Consider the following 22299-nt stretch of genomic DNA (forward strand, 5'->3'; position numbering starts at 1 on the left):
TAATTTATAAAAAGGGTTTGGTCAATTTTTGAGCAGCCTCCAGAAGTCCCTTTAAGGAGTTATTTAGGATACTCAGGACCTGATACAAAGAGACCAAGCTTGCATTGTGCAAGCTCTGCCCATTTGTACTCAATTTTCGCATTGGATTCCTGCATAGGAACCTATTTACATCTTCGAGGCACCAGACGTCTGTTTGTCCACTTCCAGTACGATGACTGGCACACTGACAAGGCAGAGCTTTCAGGGGATGTCACAACCCAGAATTTGTCCCACTATCTTTCATTTTACACCCCAAAAAAATGGACAAAACGAAGTTGAACTTCTCGCGCTCTGTGTCAATATAATGGTTTCGATATGGCACCTGTTCAAAAACTGCAGTATAATTCAAGTTGGAGGTTGTCGATTTGTATTGAGGTAGTCTCTCACCACTTGCGCTCCATACCAGCTACAGTGTATTAGTAATGAATGGTGTAGAGCCGGCGGCATAGCTCAGTGCTAATGGCTTGTGGTAATCTAAAGCAAATTCCAGTGTCAAACCTGTAGTAAAAAGGCAATATTAAAAGGACAGAAAGTTCAAAGTACAGTAGATTTATTCTTTATAATTTCATTAATAGGCAGTAATGTTAGACCCCGGTGAATCAAAACAGACTGTGATTTGGAGGCAAAACAATCTTGATTGAGGTAATATAATACTAGATTAATTGTGTTAAACGTCTGCATTTTTATAAAGGCTCTAATCTTGTGACTTTTCAATTGCAAAAAATATTTGCCTTCCTGTTAACAACATTTCCGTTCCCTATTTAATAAACTTAATTTAAAAACTCAAGATTCAGTTATTCAGAAACTATTTATCAAGCAATTCAACACTGGACTCCTGAGGACATCAGGCGCATTCAGTGTGAAATAGCTTGGTGGAGTCACTAAACCTAATCCTGTGATTCTCCTTGTGGGAATTAGAGTGCTGGTAGCTGAGGACTCGGTTTCCAGCTGATGCTCTGCTGTGGATATGCATGGCATGGTTAAGCTCTAGGGGTGAAAATTGGAGCAAATGATAAAATACCTTACAGAAAATTCTTTGCAATTGATCCATCAATTCATTGAATTCTACATGTAATGAGGTGCAAGATGCTACATTTAGCACTTTTAATCCATTGACCTGCTAAACTCTGTTGGCTTTGGGTGATCTTTTTTTTCATGAATCTGGCAGTCCACATGGTCATTTGTTTCTGAAATAAAAACAGAACATGCCAGAAACACTCAACAGGTCAGGCAGCATGTGTGGAGAAAGAAACAGAGTTAACATTTCAGGTCCATGACCTTTCAGATTTCCAGCATCTGCAGTATTTTGCTTTTGTCATTTGGTCCTGGTTCTCTGGAATTATTTCAAATTTAACACAGATTTTGGGATAACAGCGAATGAACGCCTAACACATCGTATAACATTACTCGGCTATTTTAATGCAAGCAAGCCTGTTTATTTTAAATAGGTCTGCTAAAATAAACCTGTGATAAAATAACAAACAGAAGAATGTCATACAAATGATTTAAGTGTTTGTCCTCTGACTTATACTCTACTCTTGGTTACAAAGTTTGACATTCTATTTTTCACCAATCCCTCCAAAGCGCCCTCCGTTTCTTCCTTGAACGGAGGCCCAACCAGTCCCCATCCAACACCACCCTCCTCTGCCTGGCTGAACTTGTTTTTATATTGAACAACAACTCCTTTGACTCCACTCACTTCCTCCAAATAAAAGGTGTTGCTTTGGGAACCCATATGAGTCCTAGCTATGCCTTCCTCTTCGTGGGCTACATGGAACATTCTTTGTTCCAGTCCTACTCAGGCCCCCACCTCCCAATGTCCCCTTTAACCTGCGTGGCTGCGCAGTGCTCCAGGATCCTGCCCAGCTTTTCAAAGCAAAATCCGTGCGTGCGCGGTATTTTGAAAGAGCCATGCGACGCCAAAGAAATTACAGAGAACATTGTCTCCCTCACATCTTTGTACAGTTCATTGATGACTGCATTGGTGCCACTTCCTGCTCTCACCCCGAATTGGAAAAATTTCATCAATTTTGCTTCCAATTTCCACCCCTCCCTCGCCTTCACATGGTCCATCTCGGACTCTTCCCTTCCTTGACTTCTCTTTCTCCATTTCTGGGGATAGGCTGTCGACCAATATCTACTATAAGCCCACTGACTCCCAAAGATACCTTGATTACACTTCCTCCCACCCCGCTTCCTATAAGGACTCTGTTCTATTCTCCCAGTTTCTCTGTCTCGGTCGCATCTGTTCTGATGATGCCACCTTCTATACTTTAGTGCTTCCAATATGTCTGTCTTTTTCCTCAACCAAGGATTCCCCTCTACCATGTTTGACAGGGCCCTCGACTGTGTCTGTCCCATTTCCCGCACTTCTGGGAGGGTGGGGAAGGGGTGAGAGCAGAACCACGATAGGCTTCCCCTTGTCCTCCCCTTCCACCCCACCAGCCTCCACATTCAACGGATCATCTTCCGCCAACTCCAGTGTGATGCCGCCACTGAACACATCTTTCCCCCATCCCTTTCAGCACTCCAAAGGGACCATTTCCTCCACAACACCCCGGTCCACTCTTCAACAACCCCTTCCCATCCCACGGCACCTTCCCATGCAAGCACAGGAGATGCAATACCTGCTCTTTTAGCTCCTCTCTTCCCACTGTCCAGGGCCTCAAACACTCCTTCCGGGTGAAACAGCAATTTACTTGTACTACTTACAATTTAGTATAGTGTATTCGCTGCTCACGACGTGGTCTCCTCTACATTGGGGAGACCAAACACAAATTTGGTGATCGCTTTGCAGAACACCTCTATTCAGTCTGCAAGCGTGACCCTGAGCCTCCGGTCATTTGTCATTTTAATTCTCCACCCCACTTACACTCTGACCTCTCTGTCCTCGGCCTCCTATACTGTTCAACGGAAGCTTGGGGAACAGCACCTCATCTTTCGATTAGACACTTTACAGCCTTCCGGACTCAACATTGATTTCAACAATTTCAGATCATAATCACTGCTCCCATTTTTTCGGACAGCAGTTGCTGGTAATGATTCTGCTTTTGTCATTTTCAGCTCCTCTACCACCCCCTTCTTCCTTGCCTCATCATCCCTTTTGTCGTTTAATCTCTCCTGCCTTCCACCTTCTCACAAGCCTTCCCTTTTGTTCTTTCCTCCCTTCCCCCTCTTTCCCTGCCTCTGTACTTCGTTAAAACCTGTAACATCTCTAACTTTTTCCAGTTCTGATGAAAGGTCATCAACCTGAAACACTAACTATGTTTCTCGCTCCACAGATGCTGCCTGACCTGCTGAGTATTTCCAGCATTTTCTGTTTCTATTTCAGATTTCCAGCATCCGCAGGATTTTGAATCAACATTCTATTGGTTTTGCTATTTGCTGCTCTGCAGTGGTTGGACATGTTGGCCTAGACTTTCCGCCACCTCCCCATTGGGGTGAATCGCTGGCAGGATAGGATCTCCTCTGGCCCCAGAGTATTTACAGGGATGTTACCAGAATTGAGAGGATGCAACTAGCCGAAAAGAATGAGCAGGCTGGGGCTCTTTTCTCTGGAAAAGAGATGACTAACCGGAGACCTGATGGAGGTCTTTAAAATTGTGAAGGGATTTGATGGGGTGGATGTGAAGAAACTGGCCTAGAAGACTGGATGAAAAATGGATGTTGAAAGAAAAAAAGATTTGCATTTATACAGCACCTTTCATGACCTCAGGACATCCCAAAGTGCATTATGCCAATGAAGTACTTTAAGTGTAGTCACTGTTGTAATGTATGAAACGTGGCATCCAATTTGCGTGCAGCAAGCTCCCACAAACAGCAATGTGATAATGACCAAATAATCTGTTTTAGTGATGTTGATTGATGGGATTTTTGGGGATAAATATTGGACAGGATACCGGGGATAACTCCCCTGCTCTTCTTTGAAATAGTGCTATGGGATCATATACATCTCTACCTGCGAGCAGACGGGGCCTCGGTTTAACTTCTCATCCGAAAGATGGCACCTCCGACAGTGCAGCACTCCCTCAGTACTGCACAGGAGTGTCAGCCTAGATTTTGTGCTCAATTCTCTTGAACCCACAACCATCTGACTCAGAGGCAAGAGTGCTACCCACAAGCCACAGCTAACACTGCAATAGGGGTTGAAGGGCTCAATATGGTGTGTGCGTGCCCAAATTCACTTAGATATTAGATAGTAAATGGTGTGGGAAAGGTTAAAACTGGAAAGTTAGTTTAAACTAAATTGCAGGAGTAGATCAAGGGGGCACTTGCCAAACTAGAAGAGGCAAATTGAGCACTGATATCAGGAAATTCACAAAAACAATGATCAGCACATGAAATAGATCTTCAGATAGAGTAGTGGAGGCACAATCTTTGTAATCATTTAAGGAACAATTGGATGCCATAATGTTGGGCATTAGGCTCTTTCTGAATGGGTGAACTAAGATGGGCCAGATGGCCTTCCTTGTCTGTAATTGTGATCATCTGAACAGATATACTGCAGTGCAATCTGTAACACTGGTGTGAATTCTTTGTTTTAGAATGTGGCGGGAGACTGAGGGCTGAAATGAAATCTAAGGATCTGTATTCCCACGCTCAGTTTGGAGACAATAACTACCCAGGCCAAGTGGACTGTGAGTGGCAGATTATAGCAGAAAAAGGTTATGGGGTGGAATTATCGTTCCAGATATTTGAAGTGGAAGTGGAAGCTGACTGTGGCTATGACTTTATTGAACTGTTTGATGGGTTTGATACCACAGCTTCGAGGCTTGGACAATTCTGCGGATCAGGGGTAAGAAACATAACCACATAAATGGCTTAACCAGTAGTTTTATGCAGACAATTTATAGCCTTTATAATGATTCTATAAAATGTTAATAATATTGATGAATTTCACTTGTTGGGTTTAGCTAAATTTTCTTAATGTAAAATAGAATTACATAGAATTTGGGGCACAGAAACCGACCATTCAGCCCAACAGTTCTATGCTGGTGTTTATGCTCCACACAAGCCTCCTCCCATCCTTTTCATCTCAACCTACCATAGAATGGTTATATGGCACCGAAGGAGGCCATTTGGCCTGTCGAGCCAGTGCCGGCTCTCTGCAAGAGCACTTCAGCTCGTCCCACTCCCCCGCCCTTTCCCCGTAGCCCTGCAAATTTTTTTCCTTCAGGCACTTATCCAATTTCCTTTTGAAAGCCACGATTGAGTCTGCCTCCACCACCCTTTCAGGCAGTGCATTCCAGATCCTAACTACTCGCTATGTAAAAAAGTTTTTCCTCATGTCGCCTTTGGTCCTTTTGCCAATCACCTTGAATCTGTGTCCTCTGATTCTCAACCCTTCCGCCAATGGGAACAGTTTCTTTCTGTCTAGACCCCTCTTGATTTTGAATACCTCTATCAAATCTCCTTTCAAACTTCTCTTCTCTAAGGAGAACAACCCAGCATCTCTAGTCTATCCATGTAACTAAATTCTTCATCCCTGGAATCATTCTCGTAAAACTTTTCTGCACCCTCCCTAAGGCCTTCACATCCTTCCTAAAGTGCGGTGCTCAGAATTGGACACAATACTCCAGCTGAGGCCGAACCAGTGTTTATAAAGTTTCATCATAACTTCCTTGCTTTTGTACTCTATGCCTCTATTTATGAAGCCCAGGACCCTGTATGCTTTTTTCACCGCTTTCTCAACCTGCCCTGCCACCTTCAACAATTTGTGCATATATACCCCCAGTTCTCTCTGTTCATGCAGGATTGCACCCTTTAGTTTATATTGCCTCTCCTCGTTTTTCCTACTAAATGTATCACTTTGCACTTTTCTGCGTTAAATTTCATCTGCCACGTGTCCGCCTATTTCACCAGCCTATCTATGTCCTCTTGAAGTCTATCACTATCCTCCTCACTTCACTATACTTCCAAGTTTTGTGTCATCTGCAAATTTTGAAATTGTGCCCTGTACACCCAAGTCCAAGTCATTAATGTATATCAAGAAAAGCAGTGGTCCCAGTACCAACCACTGGGGAACACCACTGTGTACCTTCCTCCAGTCTGAAAAACAACCATTCACCACTACTCTCTGTTTCCTGTCACTTAGCCAATTTCGTATCCATGCTGCCACTGTCCCTTTTATTCCATGGGCTTCATCTTTGCTGGCAAACCTATTATGTGGCACTTTAGCAAACATCTTTTGGAAGTCCATTTACACCACGTCAACCGCATTGCCCTCATCAAAAAAACTTGATCAAGTTAGTTAAACACGATTTGTCTTTAACACATCCATGCTGGCTTCCCTTAATTAATCCACACTTGTCCAAGTGACTGTTAACTTTGTCCCAGAGTACCATTTCCAAAAGCTGCCCCACTACCAAGGTTAAACTGACTGGCCTGTAGTTGCTGGTTTATCCTTACACCCTTTTTTGAACAAGGGTGTAACATTTGCAATTCTCCAGTCCTCTGGCACCACCCCCGTGTCTAAGGAGGATTGGAAGATTATGGCGAGTACCTCCACAACTTCCTCCTTAACCTCCCTCAGCATCCTAGGATGAATCCCATCCGGTCCTTGTGACTTATCAACTTTAAATTCAGACAGCCTTTCTAGTACCTCTTTATCAATTTTTATCTCATCCAGTATCTCCACTACCTCCTTTTTCCACTATGACTTTGGCAGCATCTTCTTCCTTGGTGAAGACAGATGCAAGTGCTCATTTAGTACCTCAGCCATGCCCTCTGCCTCCATGCGTAGGTCTCTTTTTTGGTCACTAATCAGCCCCACCCCTCATCTTACTACCCATTTATTATTTATATGCTTATAGAAAACTTTTGAATTCCCTTTTATGTTAGTTGCCAATCTATTCTCATACTCTCTCTTTGCCCCTCTTATTTTCTTTTTCACTTCCCCTCTGAACTTTCTATATTCAGCCTGATTCTCACTTGTATTCTCAACCTGACAACCTTTTTCTGCTTCATCTTACTCTCTTTCTTTTGTCATCCAGGGAGCCCTGGCTTTAGTTGCCCTACCTTTCCCCCTCATGCGAATGTACCTCGACTGTACCCGAACTATCTCCTCTTTAAAGGCAGCCCATTGTTTGATTACATTTTTGCCTACCAATCTTTTATTCCAATTTACCCAGGCCAGATCTATTCTCAACCCACTGAAATTTGCCATCTTCCAATTGAGTATTTTTATCTAGATTGCCCTCTGTCCTTTTCTATAGCTAATCTAAACCTTATGATCACTGTTTCCTAAATGTTCCCCTACTGACACTTGACCCAGCTCATTCCCCAGAACCAGATCCAGCAATGCCTCCTTCTTCGCTGGGCCAGAAATGTACTGATCAAGAAAATTCTCCTGAACACACTTCAGAAATTCTTCCCCATCTCTGTCCTTTACACTATTATTATCCCAGTCTTTATTAGGATAATAATTGAAGTCCCCCATTATTACTACTCTATAGTTCTTGCACCTCTCTAATTTCCCAGCAAATTTGCTCCCCTATATATTTCCCACTAGTTGGTGGCCTATAGAATACACCTAGTAGTGTATTGGCACCTCTATTATTTCTTGACTCTAACCAAATAAATTCTGTCCTTGACCCCTCCAGGACATCCTCTCCCTCCAGTACTGTAATATTCTACTTAATCAATTCTGCCACCCCACCTCCTTTCTGTCCTTCCCTATCTTTCCTGAACACCTTATATCCAGGAATATTTAAAATCAATCCTACCCTTTTTTGAGACAGGTCTCCGTTATTGCCACGACATAGTCCCATGTGGCTATTTACGCCTGTAGCTCACCAATCTTTTTTACCATGCTTCATGCGTTTACACACATGCACAAATCAACATATCCTTCTATTCCTTTCTCTCTCGTGCATTTATCTAGTTTCCTCTTAAATAGTATAAAACACATTGGCCCTGAATTTATGTGGGGGTTGGCCCAATCCGCCACCATAACTTTGGCGGGAGATTCGTGGATCCCTCGGAGAAATTGTGTAATCGACTGTTTTCAGCAATTGACGCCGTCTTGCTGGAGGTTTGGCTGAGGTCCTGTCAAAGTTACTGCAGGAGAACCCCGCAGAAATTCAGGGCTGTTGCTTCATAAAATAATTTCTGCTCTATTTGCAGACGAACCTGCCACAAATATATGTTCACGGCTACAATTATTTGCCACCAACATTATAGTATGCAAACATTATTTAGCACTAAAACTATGAAATACAGTAGAAACGCAATAGAGATACAAAGTTACAACTACTGAAAATAAATAACTGAAGCCGATGGAAAGGTTCAACCGCAAATCAAACAGTGCAGAAGTGACATTATTGAAGCATTTTTGTTGATGTACTGTAGTTTCAGGGAATTAAATTGCTGGCACCATTTTTTTGCATGATTAATCCCGGGGAAGCTCAAATACAGCTTATGTGAATGTTATATAATATTTTTATGTCTAAGTAATATTTAAAGTATAACTCAAAAATTACAATTTCTTTTAATGGATGCTGCTTGTAACATCCAGTATTTTTAAAATATATTTATTCTCAGGATTTTTTTTTCATTCACGGGTTGTGGGTGTTGTTGGCATTTATTGCCCATCCCTAATTACCCCTGAGACGGTGGTGGTGAGCCACCTCCTTGACAACTGAGTGGCTTGCCAAGCCATTAAAGAGGGGCAGTTAAGAGTCAACCACATTGCTGTGGGTCTGGAGCCGCATATAGGCCAGACCAGGTAAGGACACCAGGTTTCCTTCCCTAAAGGACACTAGTGAACCAGATGGTTTTTTATGACAATCCTGCAGTTTCATGGTCACCATTACTGATACCAGCTTTTTAATTCCAGACTTATTTAATTAACTGAATTTAAATTCCTGCTGCCACGGTAGAATTTGAACTCATGTCTCTGGATTATTAGTCCAAGCCTCTGGATTACTAGTCCAGTAACATAACCACTATGCTACCATTTCCGGTATGGGTGTTGTTGGTAAGGCTGGCATTTACTGCCCATCCCTAGTTGCCTTGAGAAGGTGGTGATGAGCCGCCTCCTTGAAGCGCTGCAGTCTATGTGGTGAAGGTAGCCCACAATGCTGTTGGGTAGGGAGTTCCAGGATTTTGACCCAGTAACTATGAAAGAGCGGTGATATATGTCCAAGAGAAAGTAGACATTTAAACTGGTGGATGCAGTGCCAACAAGCGCACTGCTTTGTCCTGGATAGTATTATGTCCGTGAATAATTGAGACACGGACAGCAGGAGTTGAACAAAACAAGTCTTTACTGATTGAAGTCAATCGGGAAACTGAAACTACAGAGGCTCACTAGTGCCTTTTATACAGGGGTGGTCACTGCCGGTACTGCAGTCTGAGACCAGTTATTCTCTTAAAGATACATACACAACAATTCCTCCCCTTTTAGATAAACAGTACATAACATTCATTTAACAACTAAATGATAACTAATTACAATCACAATTACGGTTGCTAGATACATTGGTTAAGTTTAAGCAATTATAAGTTCAGTCTTTGAGGAGGCTTCCTGATTCTGTCTGGATAACGCCTCTTTGGGGTATCAGGTTCTTCTGGCAAGGTTGAGTCGGGATCAATGTCGCTGTTTGGTTCATCTGCTTCCAATATCACCGATTCTGCGGTAGATGCAATTGGTACGTCGGTTTCATTACCAGGTGTATCAGATCGTGGTGTGGAGTTGACGTTTTCCAGTGACTCTAGAATCTGGTCAGCATGGCGTCTTACAATGCTCTCCCCAACGTCCACGGTATACATGAGAGGTCCTTGCCGTGTACAAATTGTTCCTGGCTGCCATTTCTCAGTGCGGTAGTCCCGGGCCAAAACTGGTTGACATATCTTAAAACTCCTGGTCGGCCTTTCATTCATATTCTGAAACTGCCTGTTCTCCACATCTCTTCGGACGTTTGGCTTAACCAAATCCAAGCGGCATCGTAGTCTTCGATTGAAGAACATCATGGCTAGAGTTTGGTTGGTAACCGCATGTGTCGCATTCCGGTAGGCAAACAAGAAGTTGTCCACCTTGTGTTGTAGGGGTATATCTTCATTACACATTGCTTTGATAGCCTTCTTGAATGTTTGAACAAACCTCTCGGCCAATCCATTAGTGGCTGGATGATATGGGGCAGATGTGTAATGCTTAACACCATTGTTCTTTAAGAACCTCCGGAACTCTTCAGACACAAACTGTGGTCCATTATCAGTGCAAATCTGTTCAGGCAGCCCATTCCTGGCGAATATGGTTCGTAAAACTGTGATAGTTTTTTCCGTGGTGGTTGAGGACATTTTTATTACCTCTGGCCACTTTGAATGTGCATCCACCGCAATTAAAAACATCGAGTCCATGAAGGGACCAGCAAAATCAATGTGCACCCTTTGCCATGGAGATGAGGGCCACTCCCATGGATGCAGAGGAGCTTGTGGTGGGGCGTTTTGGACCTTCTGGCATCCTGCACAGCTCTTGGTCATCTCTTCGATTTCTCTATCGATTCCCGGCCACCACACAAACACTCTGGCTAAGTTCTTCATTTTTACCCCACCCAGATGACCCTCATGAAGCTCATTGAGCACTCTATCCGTCAACTTAGGTGGAATTACTACTCTGGATCCACAAAGCAAGGTTCCTCTGCACACTGACAGCTATTCTCTTCTCGGCGAGAATGCTGGCAGCAGTGGTTTGCCATGTGCTGGCCATCCCTTCACCGTTAAATCATAGACCCGTGATAGTGTCGGGTCATTCCGTGTTTCCTTTTCTATGTTTGCATTCGTCACAGGGAGACATTCGACTATGGTTGAGTGGAATAACTCCATTGGATCCACTGCAAGGTCTTCTTCTTCCACCGTCGGCAACGGTAGGCGTGACAATCCATCAGCATTCCCATGCTGTTTAGTTCCTTTGTACTCGATGTCATATTGGTGTGCCCCTAGGAAAAGGGACCACCTCTGCAGCCGTTGTGCTGTCATTATTGGTATGCCCTTCTGAGGGTTGAAAATGGAGACAAGAGGTTGATGATCGGTTAGTCGAGTAAATTTTTGACCGTGCAGGTAGTGATTGAACTTCTTCACCCCCCACACTAGGCTGAGGGCCTCTCTGTCAATCTGGGCGTAGTTACGCTCGGCAGAAGTTAATGAGCGTGACGCAAAAGCTATCGGCCTCTCTAAACCATCAAGGAATTTATGTGACAGTACCGCCCCAATGCCGTAGGGAGACGCATCACACGCCAGTCTGATTGGCAGTGCTGGGTTGTAGTGAGCCAATACTTCTCTTGAAGTGATTAAGTCCTTACTCTTCTGAAAGGCCCGCTTACAGTCATTGCTCCATTTCCATGCTACTCCCGTTCGTAGCAGGGCATTCAGTGGGTGCAGAATTGTCGACAAATTCGGTAAAAACTTATGGTAGTAATTCACCAATCCGAGGAATGACCTCAGTTGCGACACATTTTCAGGCGCTGGGGCCTTAACAACCGCTTCAATTTTGTCAGGGGACTTATGTAACCCCTCTTCATCAATCACGTGGCCACAATACGATATCTGTTTCTTAAAAAACTCGCACTTGGGGCGGTTGGCTCGTAGCCCATGTTCTGGTAGTCTAGTGAGCACCTGTTCTAGGTTGTTAAGGTGTTCACTGTCATCTTCACCTGTCACAAGGATGTCGTCCAAGTAACACTGAGTCCCCGGAATCCCTTGCAGGACTTGTTCCATCGCTCTTTGCCATATCGCCGGAGCCGATGCTACTCCGAATACCAATCGATGATACTGGTAAAGACCTTTGTGAGTGTTTATCATGAGATACTTCCTAGAGGATTCTTCCACCTCCATCTGCAAATATGCTTGTGCTAGGTCAATCTTTGTAAAACGCTTCCCTCCAGACAGTGAGGCGAAGATGTCTTCTATCCTTGGAAGAGGATAATGTACTGTGTGAAGGACTGGGTTCACTGTCACCTTGAAATCCCCACAGATGCGAACCTTCCTTGGCTCCTCAGACTTATTGCTTAACGTTTTCTTCATGACAGGAACGATGGGTGTCGCCCACTCGCTCCAGTTGACCTTAGACAACACGCCTGCCTTCTCCAGATTCTCCAGCTCTGCCTCGACGGCTGGGCGAATTGCATATGGTACCGGTCTTGCTTTGAAAAACTTGGGAATTGCATTCTCTTCTATTTTTATTGAGGCGGTTACGCCTTTAAGCGTGTCCAGTTCTTGTTGAAATACCTCTTTGGCGTTAGCTAAGATTGTTGACAATCGTCCAGGAGTGACGTTGTCATCTTTTTTACCGTCCACCGTCATTGCATGAATGGAGTGCCAATCTAAGCTTATCTTCCTGATCCATTCACGTCCCAATAACGGTGGTCCACCATTTGGCAGTATGTAGAGATACAATTTCCGTATTTTCTTGCCGTTGTATTCGACAGGCACCCTTATTTTTCCTCTGGGGTATACTTTTTGCCCCGTATACGTCGTCAAGACGATGGATGTCTCTCTCAAGGGTGTGTGTGAGAATAGCCGCTCGTAGTCTCGTCGATTCATGACGGTTAGCGCTGATCCTGTATCCAATTCCATTTTAACTTGGGACCCTGCTATCGTGAGGGTGACCCAAATGGTTCGGTGATCCTCATTTGCGATTTCATTGTGAAGTTTGAGACAGCTTAGTCTCCTGTTCCCGGATTCACTATCGCTCATCTGGTCTTCGGAACCACTGTCCGTCATCTTTTGTACTTTCTTGTACGGTTCCTTAGTAGCCTTTTTGTTGTCGCTCGTCTTCTTCCCAGACCTGCAAACTCGTGCAATGTGTCCCATCTTTCCGCATCGCCTGCATATTTTGTCTTTGGACCAGCAGTCCTTCTGGTCATGGTTAGTTCTGCCGCAGGGATAACATTTTGCAAATCCCCGTGTCATTTCGTGGGTGCCGTATTCCTGTGGCTTTTGTTTAATTTCCGCAGCTCCCCTGGCTGCTGCTTCGTACGATACTGCCATGCTGAAAGCCTTATCTAACGTCAGCTCTTTCTCTGAGAGTAACTTCTTCTGTGTTCCTTCACTCAGGAGTCCACAGACAAATTTGTCCCGTAGGGTATCTGCCAGTCCTGCTCCGAACTGGCAGTGCTTTGATAGCTTGCGTAGTTCCGTAAGGTACTCCGCATTGCTCTCATCTTTATGCTGAGTTCTCCTGTGGAATTTAAATCTTTCTGCTATCAACAGCGGTGCAGGGTTTAGGTGTTCCTGTAGGACAGCAACAATTTCGTTAAAACTCTTCACCTTCGGTTTGGCTGGAGTAATCAGGTCCCGCAGGAGGCCGTACGTTCTAGCGCCCATTAAGTTTAGCAATACCGATGCCTTTTTCTCATCGGCTATTTCGTTTGCCTCGCAATATACCTCGACTCTTTCCACATACGTGGTCCAGTCCTCTATTGTATTATCAAAGGCAGTGATACAGCCAGTCTTCGGCATCTTGAAATTCTAAATGGTGCCTCCCGCGCTTTGCCTTCTTCCCCGATTTAACAAAATGGCGCCTCCCGCGCTTTGCCTTCTTCCCCACTGATTAAGATGGTGCCTCCCGCGCTTTGCCTTCTTCCCCGCTGTTGCTAGCGCTGCTTTCCACGGTTCCCGTTGCAACCTGCAGCTCCTCGCAGTTTCTTGCGCGTTTAATATTTCTTTTTTTTATTATTTTCCCGTCGTGGAACAACCTTGTGGGACTCTTGCCTCCCTCTTCTCGGGTCTATACGCAGCCCGGCTTCGTAGCACTGGCCGCGCCCTGTGTGCTCCACCCTCTCTCTCCTCTTCCCGACAACGCTGCTCGGCCCCGTTGCAAGCCACCCGCTCGAGTTCGCGAACGCCGCAGCCCAGGAAGGATCAGTGTACTACCTGCCACCAGCCCGATTAGCTGAAGCACCGTCGACAGGAACCAGGCCCCGCTTTCGACAGCTTCTCCAGCAATCTTCAACTCCGCTAACACAGGGGCGGATGCCCACAGTCGACGCCCGTTTCTACTGCTTTCTTCCTTCTGGCCTCGACCTCTGCTCACTTCGCTGCAGGAATGGATCCCAGGAGGTGGTGCAGACTGTAGGTAGGTTCGTATCTGCTCGTCGCCAGTATTATGTCCGTGAATGATTGAGACACGGACAGCAGGAGTTGAACAAAACAAGTCTTTACTGAAAGGAGTCAATCGGGAAATTGAAACTACAGAGGCTCACTAGCGCCTTTTATACAGGGGTGGTCACTGCCGGTACTGCAGTCTGAGACCAGTTATTCTCTTAAAGGTACATACACAACAGATAGTGTTAAGCTTCTTGAGTGCTAGGCAAGTGGAGAGTATTCCATCACACTCCAGACTTGTGTTTTCTAGGTGGTGGAGAGGCGAGCCACTCACTGCAGAATACCCAGCCTCTGGTCTGCTCTAGTAGCTATGGCATTTATGTGAATGGTGCATTTGAGTTTCTGGTCAATGGTGACCCCCCAGGATGTTGATGGTGGGGGATTTGACGATGGTAATGCGATTGAACGTCAAGGGGTGGTGGTTAGACTCTCTTGTGTTGGAGATGGCCATTGCCTGGCACTTGTTTGGAGCGAATGGTACTTGCCGCTTATCAGCCCAAGGCTACATGTGCAAGTCTTGCTGCATGTGGGCACGGACGCCTTCATTATCTGAGGAATTGTGAATGGAGCTGCATATTGTGGAATCCTCAGCAGACAGCCCCACTTCTGTCCTTATAATTGATGAAGCAATTGAAGCTAGTTGGGTCTAGGATGCTGCCCTGAAGAACTTCTGCAGCGATGTCCTGGGGCTGTGATGATTGACCTCCAACAACCACAACCATCTTCCTGGGTTAGATTTGTCCTGCTTTTTGTGGACAAAACATACCCATGGCAACTTTCCACATTGTCGGGTAGATGCCCATGTTGTAACTGTACTGGAACAACTTGATTAGAGGTGCAGCTCGTTCTGCAGCACAGGTCTTTAGCTCTACAGCTGGGATGTTGTCAAGACTGATCACCTTTGCTGTATCCATTGCACTCAGCCATTTCTTGATATGGAATGAAACAAATGGGCTGAAGCCTGGTATCTGTCATAGTGTGGGCATCATAGGAGGCAGAGAAGGAGCAACCACTCATCACTCTGGCTGAAGATGTTTGCAAACATTTGTCTTTTTTGCACTCAATTGCTGGGGTCCGCCATCATTGAGGATGGGGATGTTCATGGAGCCACCTCCCCCTGTTAATTGCCTAATTGTTCACCACCATTCGCGATTGGATGTGGCAGGACTGCAGAGCTTTGACTTGATCTGTTGGTTGTGGGATCGCTTAGCTCTGTCTATATCATGCTGCTTCCGCTTTTTAGCATGCATGGAGTTCTTTGTTGTAGCTTCACCAGGTTGGCACTTTATTTTCAGTTACGCCTGGTGCTGCTCCCAGCATATTCTCTGCTTATTGAACTAGGGTTTGTCATCCGGTTTGACAGTGATGGAGGACTGAGGAATATGCCAGGCCATGAAATTACAAACTGTGGTGGAATACAATTCTGCTGCTGCTGATGGCCCACGTTGCATCATTGATGCCCAGTTTTGAGCTGCTATATCTGTTAATCTATCCCACTTACCAATACCATCATGCATTGATGCATCTCTGATGGGGTAGATTGGTGAGGATGAGGTCAAGTAAGTTATTCCCTTGTGTTGGTTTTCTCATCAAGCTTAGTCTGGCAGCTATGTCCTTCAGGACGCAGCCAGCTAGGTCAGTGGAGGTACTAGCGAGGCACTCTTGATGTCTCCCAGCCAGAGTACATTCTGTGCCCTTCCTATCCTCCTGGTTCCTCCAGGTGGTGTTCAACATGGAAGCATACTGATTCATCAGCTGAGGGAGGGTGATAGGTGGTAATCAATGGGAGGTTTCCTTGCTCATGTTTAACCTGATGCCATGAGACTTCATGGGGTCCGAAGTCAATGTTGTGGACTCCCAGGGCCATTCCCTCCTGACTGTATACCATTGTGCCCCCACCTCCAGTGGGTCTGTCATGTGGTGGGACAGGACATACCCAGGGATGGTGATGGCTGAGTCTGGGACATTGGCTGAAAGGTATGATTCTGAGAGTATTACTATGTCAGGTAGTTGCTTGCCTAGTCTATGAGACAGCTCTCCCAACTTTGGCACCAGTCCCCAGATGTTATTGAGGTGGACTTTGCAGGATTGATTGTGGCTTCATCATGTCATAATTTGATGGCTAAGTCACAGCTGAGTGGTCCATCCAGTTTTATTATTCTTTGTAGCAGTTTGATACAACTGAGCGGCTTGTGAGGCCACTCCAAAGGGCGATTAGGAGTCATCCCTGTCGGTGTGAGATTGGAGTCACATATAGGTCAGACTGAGTAAAGATGGTAGGTTTCCTTCCTTAAAGGACACTTGTGTTTTACAACAATCCAACAGCTTCATGGTCACTTCATGGTACTGGTACCAGATTTTTTAACTGTATTCAAATTCTCAAACTGCCATCGCGTTCTGGATTATTAGTCCAGTAACAATATACACTACTGTACCCTCTTTCATTTATGGGAACATAATTCCTGAGACCACAATTTTTACAGTTACCATGGAAACCTGCAGATAAAGCTCATTCAATCCTTTGTGATACAGTTGAATCATAAAAAATCATACTTTCATTATATTCTGTATAATCTAATTTTGAAAAGTATCACATAATGCTGATCTTATAAAACTTAAAAGTTCTCATCCTTGTGTTTAAATCCCTCCAGAGCCTCATACCTCCCTATCTCTGTAACCTCCCCCAATTTCTCCATTTCTTGGACTCTCCATGCCTCTTCTGCATCCCCCCTTCACCCTACCGTTTGATGCTGTGCTTTCAGCTGCCTAGGCACACCTTTTGGAATTTTCATCCCTAAGGCTGTCCACCTCCCCCTCCTCCTTTATGACCCTACTTAAAACCCATCTCTTTGACCAAGCTTTTGGTCACCCATCCTAATTTTTCCCTCTTTTTCTTGGTGTCTGTTTATCCTTACACCTCCATGTAGTGCGTTGGGATATTTTCTCCATTTAAAGGTGCAATATATAATTGCAAGTTTAGTTGATATTAATTGATTTATTTAATCCTTGAGCATGTTGTCACCTCCAATCTGTGAACTTCCATGTGTGAACCCCTTCAATTAGGTTTCCGGCCCTGCCATAGCATTGAAACGGCCCTAATCAAAGTCACAAATTACATTCTCTGTGACTGTGACCATGGTAAACTATCCCACCTCATCCTTCTTGATCTCTCTGAAGCCTTTGACATGGTTGACCACGCCATCCTCCTCCAACGCCTCTTCTCCGTTGTCCAGCTGAGTGGGACTGCACTCGCCTGGTTCTATGCTTATTTATCCAGTCGTAGCCAGAGAATTTCCTGCAATGGTTTCTCTTCATTCCCCCATGGCCTCCTTCTATTTCACATTGACATGCTGCCCCTTACCGAAATCATCCAATGACACATCATCAGGTTTCACATGCATGCTGATGACACCCAGATCTATCTTGCCATCACCTCTCTCAACCCTCTCCACTGCCTCTGTATTGCTGACTTGCTTGTTGGACCTCCAGTCCTGGATTAGGCGTAATTTCTCCAATTAAACATTGGGAAGACAGTAAACATTGGGAAGACAGAAGCCATTGTCTGCAGCTACTGCCACAAATTCTGCTCCTTCACCACGGATTCCATCCCCCTTCCTGGCCAGTGTATCGGGCTGAACCGGACTGTTCACAACCTCGGCGATGCTGAATTTGAGTTTCTGGCCCCATATCCTCTTCATCACAAACACCACCTACTTCCACCTCCGTAACATCGTCAGTCTCTGCCATTGCCTCAGCCCGTCTGCTGCTGAAACCCTTATCCATGCCTTTGTTACCTCCAGACTCAACTATTCCAATACTTTCCTGACTGGCCTTTCATCTTCCACTTTCCATAAACTTAAGCACATCCAAATTTCTGCTATCAACGTCCTAACCTGCACCACGACCCTGTGTTCACTGTGCTCACGTTGGCTCCCAGTCCACCAATGCCTTGATTTCTCTGTAACCTTCTCCAGCCCTAAAACTCTTCGAGAACTTTATGTTGCTCCAATTCTGGCCTCTTACGCATCCCCACTCCCTTCGCTCCATCATTGGTGGCCGTGCCTTCAGCCATTCAGGCCCTAAGCTCTGGAATTCCTTCCCTAAACCTCTGTGTCTCCACCTCTTTCCTCCTGTAAGATGCTCCTTAAAACTTGCGTCTTTGACCAAGCTGTAAGTTACCCCTCCTATTGTCACCACCTTGTCTGGTGTCAATTTTTGCCTGATTATGCTCCTATGCAGTGCCTTGGGAGGTTTTATTATTTTAAAGGCACTACATAAATGCAAGTTATTGTCATGTGTTTTATAGGCCCATTTGTCTTTTATTAAATAATTCATATTATTACTTTGTCTTCATTTTTTACAGCCACCTGAAGAAATTTATTCAGCTGGAAATGCCATTTTACTTCATTTCCACACCGATGACACAATTAACAAAAAGGGATTCCATATACGATATACAAGTACAAAATTCCAGGATGCCCTCCACACCAAAAAGTAACCTGGATCCTCAACACTGTTTCCTTTTCCTTTTTTTTTTTACGAAAGCAAAAATAACCTGAACTATTTTATAATGACAGTGCAGCGAGTTGTTGAGTTGACTGCGTGAAGTGTTCCGGTGGAATTTTCAGTCAAAACTCGAAGAGCAGGCTAACAGTTAGTCTGGGAATGAAACTGCAGTGACAGGACACTACATTCCTGCAGGATGATTAGAAAGGTTTGCGTGTGCTGTATCGGCTTTTGTCACTAATGGCTACAGAGTTTCACTCAGTGGAAATAGCCCTCCGCAGACTGTTGTTCCTCTCGGCCACCTGCAATATCCATAGGAATGAGCCTACATCAGACCATAACTAGCTTCTCAGAGTATCATTCGCAGATTTCTTTTGTCAGACAGGCAAAGATAATAAAAGGAGGAAAGATGTACTAATGTACTGTTCACTTTTCAATATGTGGTTCAATAATATAAAGACAAACCACTTACTGCATAATTTATGGGGTTTTGTAAGTTTTTTTCCAGCTGGATGTCTTTGCTGGTGACTGTATTATCTCTCGTGTCTCTCAGATACAGGACTTCATGCAGATGAGCACTGTAGCAAACTGTGAATTCCTTCATTACCAAAAACAGGTTTTAAGAGCATTGAAAATCCTGATAGCATTTTCTATATTTTGCTATCGGAATGTGCCAGGATAGTTTTTTTAAATATGTGTTGGTAGTTTGCACTTAGAATGATATCAAGAGGCCTGTTTTCAGGCTGTAGCTATTGTATGTGTCTCTGGACTGTATTATGTAAATCATCTGAAGTTGTAGGCATATGAATTGTATGTGTATGAAAATTAAATTAATAGATAACCAGATAAACATAGTGTTTCTACAATAGAGTGAGCAAAATGGCCACAGAATTTTAAAAGGAAAAATTGCTAACTACAATTCCTTAACAATACCCTTATAGCCATTCTGTGTGCTGAAAAAAACGATAATTAAACTTGTGATAATTTTAAGTGCTACAGTGGGAGGAACAAAATACAAAGGTGAAATATGTAAACCATATTCCCACTATTCAAGTTCAACTTTTCAGAATACTTGAATGTCTTCTTAAAACTGTGGATGAACCAAAGCTGAAGAGAAGAATTACACCCCTGGAAGGATGAAAAAGGCCACCAAAAATGTAATGTAAAGCAGATTTCTTATGGTGCTACTCCACGTTCAGAAGCATTTTGGGTTTATGAGCCAACAATCTTTAGAACCTTGTATGATTGTCAAAACTATTTCAGGCATAAGCAGAAGGACAAAGACAAATATCAGCTTGAACATAAGATGAAGTCATCATGCCATAAAAGCACTAGTCCTGTGGAGACTGAAACAATTAATGCCTTAGAATGATTCATTGTAAATCCTTGCACATAACAAACAATTCTTTCTGTAAAACAAAGCTTTAGACTACTTGTTTCAAAATAATTTGACAATTTGAACATTTTTTCTTATCATTTTTGTCATGTAAAAAAGGTCCATACTGTCGACCTGTTTAAAAGTAATACAAGAATGAAATGTTTTAACATATCTGATGTACAGAAATGTTGAGTAACCTGTTTCTAGACTGGTGGTTTAATGTCTAACCATTCTTTTTATGTTCCACCAAGAGAACCATAATATTGGGCATTTAGTTACGACATATATGCATTATTATGTGTTAATTTAAAAAGGTGTTATAAGGCAAGGTGTAACTTTTGTTTTATGGCTGAATGGTGAAATTGTTACAGTATGTGCCAAGTTCCACTTGAACCTGTTTTGCTGTAGCTTATTTGTTCTTTTTGTTTATTCTTTGCTGTTGTTTGTAACCAGAACATTGTGGCTTCTCATTAAAGGTTCTTTCAGGTCAAGGTTCAGGAGTAAAATCAAAACTAATTGCAAGAAATTTTACTTTGCAATGTTTTTCACACAGTAGATTGCTACTTAAGTTAGCACTAATTAATCTATTTGTATCTGTATTATATCCTAAGTCCATAAAAACATAACTAGCACTAATAAATATGTTTTTACAAACATTAAATGAATGTCTATTCATAATTTATCCTGTGTAACAGCATTTTCTATAGCATCGTAATTTTAAAACCCAATTATTTTTTTCAAGTTTAGGATAGCTCTGGGTGAAGAATGGTTGGTTATGTGACACATTTGCATAAAATTCCTGGACTCCAAGTGTGGTTCACCTGTGATACACTCTATCTAATAACCTACCACTACTCACATATGAAGAATGGCAATATGAGTAAGCTATTAGATAGAACTGGACCATAGCTTGAGTCAGTACTTCAGGAGAGTGAGAGAAAATTACAGGAACAAATTCTTGTATTAAGGCACTGGTCATATCTTCAAAATATAGCCCCAACTTTCATCACTGGCAGCTTTGAATCAGCATCCAGCACGGAAAAGGATGTTGATTCCAACTGGTCCTGTGGACCCTATCACTCACCATCAGGAGAAGCTGCAAGAAGAAACCAAAAGGTTTGTCCTAGCTGGTGGGAGAGTTTTTAAAAAATACTTCAGTGTCCTAATTGAAAGAGGGGAGTATATTGCTTTGAAAATGCTTCCCTTTATAAATGTTTGTCTCGAAGAAAGTAATTAATTAGAAAGTAATTAATATTAGTAAAGGAAAAAGTACTGAAGAAATTAATGGGACTAAAAGCTGACAAATACCCTGAACCCCAAAATTGAGTTGGCCTACATCCTAGGGTTTTAAAAGCGGTGGCTACAGAGATAGTGGATGCATTGGTTTTGATCTTCCAGAATTCCCTAGATTCTAGAACAGTCCCCATGGATTGGAATGTAGCAGATGTAACCCCCGCTATTCAAGAAAGGAGGGAGAGAGAAAACTGGTCTATAGGCCAGTTACCCAGACATCAGTAGTAGTGAAAATGCTAGAATCTATTATCAAGAACATGGTAACAGGGCACTTGGAAAATCACTATGGTTAGGCAATGTGGTTTTAGGAAAGGAAAATCATGTTTGACAAATCTATTAGAGTTTTTTGAGGGTGTAACTAGCAGGGTAGATAAGGGGGAACCAATGGTAGTAGATTTGGATTTTCTGAAGGCATTCGATAAGGTGCCACACAAGAGGTTGTTGCACAAAATTAAGGCTCATGGGATTGGGGGCAGTATATAACCATGTATTGAGGATTGGTTAATGGACAGAAAACAGAGTAGGAATAAATGGGTAATTTTTGGGATGTTAGGGTGTAACTAGTGGAGTGCCGCAGGGATCAGTGCTTGGGCCTCAGCTATTTACAATCTATATCAATGACTTAGATGAAGGGACTGAGTGTAATATATCCGACTTTGCTGATGATACAAAGCTAGGTGGGAAAGTAAGATGTGAGGAGGACTCTTAGAGGCTGCAAGGGAATATAGACCAGTAAAGTGATTGGGCAAGAAGGTGGCAGATGGAGTATTCTGTGGTAAAATGTGAAATTATCCACTTTGGTAGGAATAGAAAAGCAGAATTTTTTTAAAAGGTGAGAGACTAGTAAATGCTGGTATACAGAGAGATTTGGGTGTCCTTGTACATGAATCACAAAGTTAAAATGCAGGTACAGCAAGCAATTAGGAAGACAAATAGTATGTTAGCCTTTATTGCAATGGGGTTGGAGTAGAAGAGTAAGG

General features: G+C 43.5%; 1 protein-coding gene across 2 annotated transcripts in view; it reads left to right on the plus strand.

The window, feature by feature from the left end:
* Window positions 1-20517, plus strand: part of tll1 (tolloid-like 1) — a 414199-nt gene extending 393682 nt beyond the window's left edge. For both annotated transcript variants that reach the window (XM_085962033.1, XM_085962042.1), the window contains 2 exons: window positions 4584-4834; window positions 18506-20517. In XM_085962033.1, coding sequence (XP_085818159.1) covers window positions 4584-4834; window positions 18506-18640 — 386 coding nt within the window. In that variant the 3' untranslated portion in view covers window positions 18641-20517. The remainder of the gene's footprint in view (window positions 1-4583; window positions 4835-18505) is intronic.
* Window positions 20518-22299: the final 1782 nt, after the last annotated feature.

The sequence above is a fragment of the Somniosus microcephalus genome, chromosome 2 (genome assembly GCF_052327205.1).
Source record: "Somniosus microcephalus isolate GS21.2 chromosome 2, FLI_Smic_1.0, whole genome shotgun sequence".
NCBI classification, from domain to species: domain Eukaryota; kingdom Metazoa; phylum Chordata; class Chondrichthyes; order Squaliformes; family Somniosidae; genus Somniosus; species Somniosus microcephalus.